The following is a 10,144-nucleotide window of genomic DNA, read 5'->3' on the forward strand; positions in this document are numbered from 1 at the left end:
TGACCATTTTCATTTTTTTTTAAATCAATAAGCACACAGTACTGCTAGCCAAGGTTTCTGTCTTTTCCAATAAAGTCTGTTATGTCACTCATATTTATGTCTATCATAATCAATTAAAAAAATTAACATGTTCAATGGATCAAATGATTAAATCAATCAATTAAAAAAAATACATTAGATATTAACATTATAAATTATAATATTATAAGTTACAGCACTATAAATGCATACATCTGGTTGATATATGTTTCACATTTTACATTATGAAAACAATTAACAATTTATTAATGAATTGCAATACCAAGAGAAAACTAGATACAAAAAGGATAGATTCAGAAAAGGGTCAAAGAGTCATTGACATGAATGACTTTGCCACAATCATAAATGTCATACAAACTCATGAAAAGTAGATTGTGGAAGTCCAATTTCATTCATATAAAGGCTTGGCTTCTTTTTTTTTTCATTTTTTTCATAATTTGCGAAAACAAAAGTAAAAGTAAAAGAAAAAATTCCAATGATTTCCAAAAATAATTTCATATTTTTTTAATTTGTTTTCCATGATATGTAAGCCAGATGTCCTTTGTTTAAGAATAAATAGAAGAGATAGATGTAAGTTCATGTTCTTATTTTGTCAACCTTTTGTTTTTCTAGAATTTTAGACATTTGAATGGCTAATTTTATTGATTTCTTTCAGATTTTCATGTATATGTTTTTTAAGCTTGATGAACTGAAACAAGGCAATAGCCAAAACACTATAACATAATTTTTAGAATAGAGTTCTGTTGCAAACTTTGAATTCTTGAAAAAATGTATTTTCATAATTATTTGCAGAAACATTAGTGAAATTGCAGGTTTAGAACAAACATATTTAGTTCTTCAAGTTTTATTGTTGTGATTTGGCTTTTAGTAGATTATTGTTGCACTTAGAGGTTTATAATTAGAAATTTAATACTTTGTAAGGTATAATTCTAGTACCATATCATCCTTTTTTTGGCCCTACTTTTCATTTTTGTAAGTTTCAAGTTTAGATTGGACATATCTAGCATATGAATTCTTATTGTGTTTGCTTTTGTTATGCTCAAATCATGTGTGACTTTAGGTTTGTGGCCTTTAAAAGGTTTGAGTTTAGAAAATAGTTTGGTTGGTTAGAACTTGGGTAATTTTGAAGGTCTTAGTCTAGGTTTGTAGATCACACGAGCCAACCATGTCAATGATTTTTTCTTCATTTCTTATGTTATAGTGTTTATCTTTTGCTATGTTAAAAGTTAGGACATGTAGACCAGAAGACACATGGTAGACATGGTGTTGAGGAGGAGGTTTTGTTCAAGCATTGGAGGCTGACCATTTTAGGAAACTCAAAGCATAGCAATTTGACAGCACTAGAGCTAGACTTAGGTTTTTTTTCTTTTTCATTTAATTGGGTTGGACATCATTTTTGCTTCAGTTTGGATAGATTCTAATAGAAGTTTATGTGTTTTTCATTTGTTATACACATTCATTTTATTTTGAGGTAATAAGAACATATTCTTGTGTGTTTGAGTAATGCATTAATATACTTCTTGGTATGAATTTTCGTTGTGGAGACTTGCCACTCTCAAACATGTCTGTGAACCATATTTTGCAATTTGATATATGGTTTTCCATGAAATTTTTAATACATATCATACAAGTATCAATCATCAAACAAATCATTGTAGCTTTCATTCACTAAGAAAATTGTTTCTCGAGTTCTTAAAGTAAATAGTTGTGACTTTGTTCTTTTAGTAAATTATCCTTGTTCATGGAGTACAACCTTCTTTTGTTATTAATAAATTGCATTGTTGTTGGTTAAATCAATGTAGCTTCCTCCTTGAAGTAACTCTCTTCTTTTGTTAGATTGAAAATCGTTGTGTTGGTTCTTATAGTAAATCATTGTTGCTTAGTTGTTAAAGTAAAACACATTATTATAGAGTAAATCATTCATTTGGTACTCGGAGTACATTGCTATTATTGTTAAAGTCATTGTCACTTGCGTTTAAATGTAAAGTGTTTTCTTAAACATTGTTGCTAGACAATTCCCTCATAAAATACAGATTACAGAGTCAAAGTGGAGTATCCCTATGATACAACTTTTTCGTAAACTTTCATCTTTGATATACTTGTTAGACAAGCATTAATCAATTCATTAGTACCACATTCTTGAAGTAGTTATGTAAGCTCTATAATAATATCTCAAAAGAGTTAACTTCAACTCCTTCAAATCATATTTTATGTATATATAATATATATATATATATATATATATATATATATGATTTGGACTTTATATCTCTTTATTAGTTAGTTTGTAGCTCCATTTATCACTTATTGCAATATAAAAATGCATGGCAGTTCACTGAAACATTATTTACTTCAAAATTATGTTGTCCTCATCTCTTTTCCAGTTCTAGTTTCTTAACATCCATTATGTTGAGCATGTCTAATAGAAAAGGGACCCACCTGGGTTTTAGATACAAACCTTGTGAACGATTTTGAATTGCCTTACACTCTAAGAATGTTATTAGGTTTGTTAACCATTATTACTACCAATTCTTTGAGGCTCTTCGCAGGCTACTTTTATTTCCTATAATCATGTATCTCAAGATATATGCATTTACATTTTTTTGGAACCTAAAATTTTTCTGGCATTATATTCTAAGCATCATGTTGACTTGCAAAGTCTTTCAATAATAGGAGATGCAATTTTGGCTTCTATTCGACTTGAAGCTCATTAGTATGGTTGCCTTATTTTCCAAATGATGCCCAATGTCTACTCAAATTTGATGTTAAATTGCACTCACAGAGATGCACCAATTTGTGCAAGTGCCAACTTGCACCAAGGTTTTTTTTTTTTGGTTATTGGATGGTGACTCCCAAGAGCTTGAGCATGTGACCTTTCTAACAATTAATATGTAAGAGAAGTAAATGTATCGACAGCTTGATTATAATCCAATGCTAGAATAGATAGTGATGACAAAAAGGTTAGATAATCAAATGCTAGAATAGATAGTGATGACAAAAAGGTTAGACCGGAGTCTCGTCCACTTGCAACTCCAATAGACAAGAAAGGAAATGTAACACTGTTGGAGTTATAGCCCTTGCATGGCTACTCAATTTTTTTATGGAAATTTTATGCCAATTAAATATCTTTACTTTACTTTGTATTTTTTCTAGACCTAGAAATTAATTAAAAAAACCTTTCAGTGGATTCTTTGTCTATAATATCAAACAAGAGGAGAAGTTCCCACTCAAGGGCTTACGTTTAATCATAATTCTCAAGTTTCATCTTAACTAAAAAATATATAATAATTTAATTGGAGTTAAAGAATATCAATAAAAATGATAAACACTTATTTAAGGGTTGCTAGTAAAAGCCAAAAGTCAAAAGTGGTTCATATCATAGCGACAAAAAACATATATTATTAAAAAAAATAAAATGTTAAAACTGGCCAGCTGAATAAAACACAAAAAATGCCTTTATTTTAAAAAATATCAAAAAATAAAAAAAAACATTTATTTGTGTTTTCCCCTTTTTTGCAATTTTAGTTTTTATGTTTTTTCAAGTTTTTTTCGTGTTTTTTGTAGTTTTTAGTTACCTAATATTTATTTTCACATTTTTTTATTTTTATTTTAACATTTTGTCCACCTTTGCTTTCCTTGCCAAAAGATTGTTTTAAAATTTGCTGAAAATTCCCCTTTTTTTTCCCCTTAAAAGTCAAATTTCCATTCTATGCATGTACAAAACCTTGCCGTTTAAAACTCAAAAACAATATTTGTGACTCTGGATCTTGTATAACAATATTTGTGACTCTGGTTCTTGTATAGGTGTAGGATGAAATTTGTAGCTAGGGTTACTTCATGTATAGGTGTAGGGTGAAGTTGCATCTAGAAATCCACCCACACATATAGAAAAAGTCAATGTTGTTGTCTACCGGATAGTTGTTGGATGTTCAAATTTTAAAATTTTGTCCTAAAAAAAACCATGAATTACCACTAAGGCCACCATAAACCGTTATCACATCATAAACTGTATTTAATATCAACTCAGTAACTTTAACAACACACTCTTCAATTTTAGCTATTACCAACATATATATATATATATATATATGTATATATATTTGCCATGAACAATGATTTCAGTGAAGTCTGTCCTTGTGTTTTTCTTCCTCCTTCTACCTTCTTAGACAAGGAAGCACAGAGTTTGATGATCTAGGATCACATGCATACCGAATCCAAGAAGTGGGTTTTTCTCTCTTTCTTTTTACGGAAGAGTTCTAGCAAAGCCGTGCCTGTCCGGGGATTGAAGTCATTTATAGCAGAGGTTGAATGTTAGGTCTATTTAAAGCCATTTACTATATGTGCCTTCGCAGGATTGTGGCGCATGAGCTGTAGAGCAAAATGACTTAGTTATGCATGAGTTGGTAGCAAACTTTTTGTAGCTAACCACATGTGGAAAGTTAATCAAATTACTGGCGGCAGTACATTTTGTGGGTGAAAGCAGTAAGTGCTTTGTTTTCTCAGTAGAGGCATGAGAAAAGGCAAGGGAGAAGGAAGCGGATTCATATAAACCTTTGATGCTATGATCCGTTTCTCTTTCCTTTTGACCATAAAGTGTAGCCAAGACTGGTCTAAGAATTTAGCTTAAAAATTACAATCAGAATAAATAAAGAAAAGGGGAGGCCATAGGCAGTGGTGGAACCAAAATTCCACCTCCCGTCCAACGCTCCTTCAAAAACTGGGTAGGGAGCGAAACACAACTGGGTAGGGAGCGAAACACCTACTAACTAGAATGTTGCACATCTACTATTTACAATCCAAAGAAGTAATGCTCACGAGAATCAAACTGATGACTGGACTTTTAGCGGCCTACCAACTTAACCAACTATGCTATACTCCTTGAAGCTAAACTTTAAGGGACACATGTATATAAATAAATAAAAATATGGTGAGGTCAATGCATAAAAAAGAACAATTTATGTAGGCAAGAATGGGCAATGGCTCACATCCGCTCAGACCTGCCTCCCCTACTGGGTATATGATTATGATTAATATAGAAGCTGTCTTTAATTTAATTTACAAGTATTTGTTCGTGTACTCTATATATGTATATATGTACTGGTGCTTCCGTCACCCCAATTGTTAAAGTTTTGGCTCCATTATTTAAGACAATTTTTTCTAAATAAAAAGCTCAGCGACTTCATTTACTGAATCACAGTCCAGGTTGGATCGAGCAGGAAACCAACTTAAAGAGTTAAAGCTCAGTTAGTTGATCTCTTTATTGTTCGTCATTTTTTGCCATTTAGGCAACAACCACAACTACTGTCAAAGCCCTTCCAGACAAGAGGGGCTGTTCATTGAGAAGGATCCTTTCTCTGGTCTGAATTGAGGGTGAAATCTCGCCACTTTGACTGTTGGAATTGCTTGTCCTTGCGGTTGGATTATCCACCATTTTCTGGAGATGTTGAATGAGCTCAGTCAAACTTGATAACTAAACTGGAAATTGAAAGACTGTCTATAGTCTATGAAAATGACTTTTAAGTTTAGTTTGTCTTTTTTATGCAATTTTTGCATTTATGGGTGAATACTGGTCCGCTGGACCCCTAACTGATTGACTACCAGTTCCATGACTGGATTGGAGCAGTATCCAATGCAACGGCCCAACTAGATAAGTTTTCGGCCTACTTCAATTCATTAATGCAAATAGTAGATGAGACACATTCGTGAAGAAGAGAAACAATAATTCAGGGAGCTTAGTCCAGATTTTTTTCTCACGAAGGATGATCACACATCCAACTCATTCGCAAGTTTGTTTTGTTTTGTTTTTTTTTTTTTTGTCTGTTCTTGAGATTTAAAGATAAACCCATCAATGAGAGTGTCACTGTCACACATTCATTATTTACATTATTTACATTCATTATTTACAGTTATAAACATTTACAGTTTAGAAAAGTAGCACCTATAACAAATGAACTAAACTTTCATCAACCCAGCATTCGGACCTACCAAGTCCCTCCAGGCACCCATAGTTTAAAAGATCCTACACAAAAAAATTCTGCTTATTACTACTTGTACGTCAACCATGGATGGCATTTCCTGGAATGGTTTTGTATGGTGAATCTTTTGAAACAACGCAAACGACAGCCAAGGGAGAGTTCTTGCAAGTTTGCAACAGTCAAGCGCGGGCATGTTATAACAAGTATAATGCTCTCCCTCAGGCCTCAACATCACTTGGCTTCTGCGACCTCATCGGCAAGATTCCTCCATTAAATAACTTAGTTCAATAAATCAAGATGGTTCTATCCCATCAATGATTACATGACGGAAAAAGAAGAGCTACTGGCAGTCTGGCATCATTAGTGGTCCCGACTTAGTCACTGCAACTTCACTTCCCAATCTGAGAGTTTTTATGGGTGTCTTCCTTTTCTCCTGCTTCGTGCAAAAATGGACGGATTTCAACCAATCTACTGATGCCCATGTTTCAATTCCGAAGAACAATGTATTTCCGCTCCACTTTCGGGGTTCAACAGATGATGGGAGTTTAGTTCTTCGATTTCTTTCCGCGTGGTATTTGGTTCATGCTCAGTATATTTTAGTTGGCCTAGATTATGCTTGCCATTTGTGTTGGTTAAAAGCCCGTTTTATTGCTTAGTCTGTTACATATTGAAGTTGCTTGAAGATGTCAATCTGGGGGTTGATTTTGTTAACTTGTCTGGGAAAAGCGGGCTTTCCGGGAGACTTCCTGCTTACGCGGGTAGTATTCGATTTGGAACTGACTCATGACGTTTTTCTGTTTGGCTACTAGGTTTTCTTTCGTTTGATGTTGTGTATGAATGATCTGCTTGAGCATGTGCTCATTTGATCAAAAGCTGAGAGACGTAAAGAAGTTGAAGATTTCTTGGTGCTTTTACATTGCTCGTTCTTTAGCTTATTCTGAACTCTTTTACTCATCATGGTTTGCACCAATTCCACTTGTCATGATTTAGCAACTCGAGTGTCATATTTTTGACGACCATTTCTACTGTACGTTGATTTTTGGAGATACCGTTTGGGACTTATAGTCTTGAGGTTGATTGTTCATAAAGTTAGGTCTGGTGGAGGACTATTCTCACATTGCCTTTGACGCTTTGGTTGCACTATGCTTCTCAGGTTTAATTTAGAAACTGAAGATGAAGTCTGCAGAGGACAATGGTTTTTGTGATTATGGGACCGAAGGTGATAACGTCAACAGCAGTTCCTGTAATTTTGAATTTGACAAGGGAACGAGCACAAGCAAGGGAATGAATCCTCGAGCAGTTTTAAGCCCTTTAAGCAAACCAGGTCCATCGAAATGGGATGATGCAGAGAAGTGGCTTATTGGTTTGTCTAATGGGCTTGACCAGGGACACTCAAAAACTAACAAGCCAAGAAATTCTAATGCAGATGACAGGAAGCATTTATTGCAAAAGACCAGGAGCACTGGTGAGGGATCAAGCAACTGTGGGCCGGTTGTGAATTCAAATGCAGATGAAGGAGAGACAAGGAAGATTGATTGTGAAGAGTCCTTTTGGATGATCAACAAGCCAACTGAGGATTCATCGATAATACGGTCGATCTGTGTGAGGGATATGGGAACCGAGATGAGTCCAATTGGCAGTGAAGAGCCTTCAAGGACAGGTACTCCACTAAGAGCAGCTACACTTTCAATGAGGAGCCCCGATAGGACTCGAGTTCCTTCAAGGCGCAATCAAGCAGTGCAATCCATTGAAAGTGATCAAGTTGGTTGGAGAACTGCTGAAAACAGAAGTGATATGGTGCCTCACGGAAGGTCTAGTTTTTCTGGGACATGCCAGGTGGGCAAAGATGGTGAAGAATCAGATGCTTCAAAGATACTTCATGAAAACAATTTGGAGCAAAACAGAAGAAGCAGTATGGTGGAGACCCGTGCCTTGGCTTGGGATGAAGCAGAGAGAGCAAAATACATGGCGAGGTGAATACTAGTACCTTCTCTGTTTAGTTCTTCTGTCGACTAGCTTATCAGTTATTTCATAGAATTTATACATGCTTCAGCTTCAGTCTAGTTTGTGCTTACCCTGCATCAGGCTTCTTACACCACCTCTGTGCAATGCATACGTCCATGTATTCCATAAAATAGGATCTTTTACTGAAGGGACTCAGAGAATAAAAGATTATAAATGGGGCTTCATTTAAAGAGTTATTTGACTGGAGTCCCTGCTTACTATGTGTTGAAGGGCACACTGCAGTTTTCATTATTGACAATGTTAGCAAGATATTAGCGTGTATCATTCTATGCCCTCTTTATAGAGACATACATCTGAGTTTTTGGGAGATATTTTCTGTGAAATGGTTAATCATTAGAACACTAAAAGAAAAGGATGCATAAACACTTCCATGTTTGGTAAAGGTTCTGGTAGTTTGATCAAATGAAGTTTGTCAATGTTGCCTATAAAAATGACTTTTTCCTTCCTAAGGCTGCAAGATTTTTGCTGCACTGTAGACTGCTGTCTTATGTCCAAAATTCAGGCATCAAAAACAGGTTTAAGAGCAATAATCTTTGTTGCAATAATCTTAAGCCACTCGTGATGATGTATTCATCCCAGTGTGTCTTCCACTAACAATGAGAACAATATCAGCTTGTTACAAATAACCAATGCATGTGATTCTGATATTGATGTGGGCATCAAGGTTTTATCTCTTGCAATCATGAGTTTTCTTTTTTGGCTTACCAATATGGTCTCAGATACAAACGTGAGGAGGTCAAGATTCAAGCCTGGGAAAATAGTCAGAAAAGAAGAGCTGAAGCAGAAATGAAGAAAACAGAGGTAGTTCACTGTTTGGTTTCTCGACCTTTGTTAACCTTACCTAAAAAGAAACATTTGTAAGGAATTATTGACTGGCTTTCCTTTTTCAATAGCTTGTGCATGCATGGATGTATACTTGTCCTGTTTCCGCTAGCATTAATATGTAAATATTTCATAATGGATTTGCTCTTCTTAAGATCTTAATCATATATCAGTAATGGTTGCTATTATGCACACATCAGGTAGACATATTGTGGTCAATTCTGGAGCTGGCCAGTGGCCACCACATCTGTCAGTCTGATGGGCCCAGGCAATTACCATCCCACTGTACACACTACACAGAATTACTTCATAAATACTGAAGAACATCACTAATCTCAACCATGACTTTTGTTCTATTTAGACTGATTATCGATGCAATTGATATTCATCTTTTCATCCATAGCATATCCTCATTATATGCTTACTACAATTTTACCTTCCTATGTATTATTTCGTCATGGTTGTTAGGTTTTAGCCATCATTTTTTCTGTATTTGTGATAATATTTGTACCAAATGCAGGTTAAGGCTGAAAGAATGAAAGCTAGGGCACAAGAGAGATTGGCAAATAGATTGGCTACGACTCAAAGAAAAGCAGATGTAAAACGAGCAAATGCAGAGGCCAAAATGAAGGAGCATGCTGTAAGGACATCAGAGAGAGCGGACTACATACGTAGGACCGGACATCTTCCAACTTGCTTCTTTTCCTTCAAATTGCCATCATTCTGCTGGTAAAAAAACATAACATGTAAAGAAATGTGATCCAAATAAGTGAGGCAAACAATGCCTTGTATCTTGAGAGCATGTGGTTGAATTTTCCATTTTTCCCATCATTTTCAACCATATAACAGACTTTTCCATGTATTATTGTTGCCTGGTTGCATAATCCTTCTGTGTGGTATCCATACCTTCATTTCTTTTATTTTATATGAGATAAAATTCTAGCCAGAAAGTGATAGACATTTGTATTCATGGGAACCTTCGTCATGGATTGGTTTATGCAAGGGCCTACTTTGTCTTCGCTGGAGGACCATGTAAGCCACTTTCTATTGGTAAAAAGGATGTTTGAGGACAAGTGCATTAGTGCATGTGATGAAATCATGAAACACGTCTCATGCTTGAAGAACGAAGATACATTCAGATTGTGCACAAGGGCTATCTGAATTTAAATTTCATAGCCCTGGACTGGTTAGGATGTCCAATCATGGTTTTTTGGCTGTCTTCACTGGTGCCATTAACCATAAACTTTTCAACTGAAAAAATATGCTGTATCAACCTAGATATG

At 35.1% G+C, this 10,144-nt stretch overlaps 1 protein-coding gene across 4 annotated transcripts; it reads left to right on the plus strand.

Annotated features, from left to right (window-relative positions):
* The first annotated feature begins 6,153 nt into the window (after positions 1 to 6,153).
* LOC116247118 (uncharacterized) lies at positions 6,154 to 9,781 on the plus strand. Of its 4 annotated transcripts, XM_031619089.2 has the most exons (5): positions 6,154 to 6,585; positions 7,168 to 7,338; positions 7,441 to 7,987; positions 8,759 to 8,840; positions 9,382 to 9,781. In XM_031619089.2, exons 2-5 carry the CDS (start codon positions 7,188 to 7,190, stop codon positions 9,592 to 9,594), a joined length of 993 nt encoding a protein of 330 aa, XP_031474949.1. In that variant the 5' UTR covers positions 6,154 to 6,585; positions 7,168 to 7,187; the 3' UTR covers positions 9,595 to 9,781. The 4 variants fall into 4 exon arrangements, with proteins under 4 accessions (XP_031474949.1, XP_031474947.1, XP_031474946.1 ...); XM_031619087.2 differs by having other exon boundaries at positions 6,156 to 6,557; positions 7,168 to 7,987; XM_031619086.2 differs by having other exon boundaries at positions 6,157 to 6,585; positions 7,168 to 7,987.
* The last annotated feature ends 363 nt before the right edge of the window (positions 9,782 to 10,144 follow it).

The sequence above is a fragment of the Nymphaea colorata genome, chromosome 2 (genome assembly GCF_008831285.2).
Source record: "Nymphaea colorata isolate Beijing-Zhang1983 chromosome 2, ASM883128v2, whole genome shotgun sequence".
Lineage (NCBI taxonomy): Eukaryota > Viridiplantae > Streptophyta > Magnoliopsida > Nymphaeales > Nymphaeaceae > Nymphaea > Nymphaea colorata.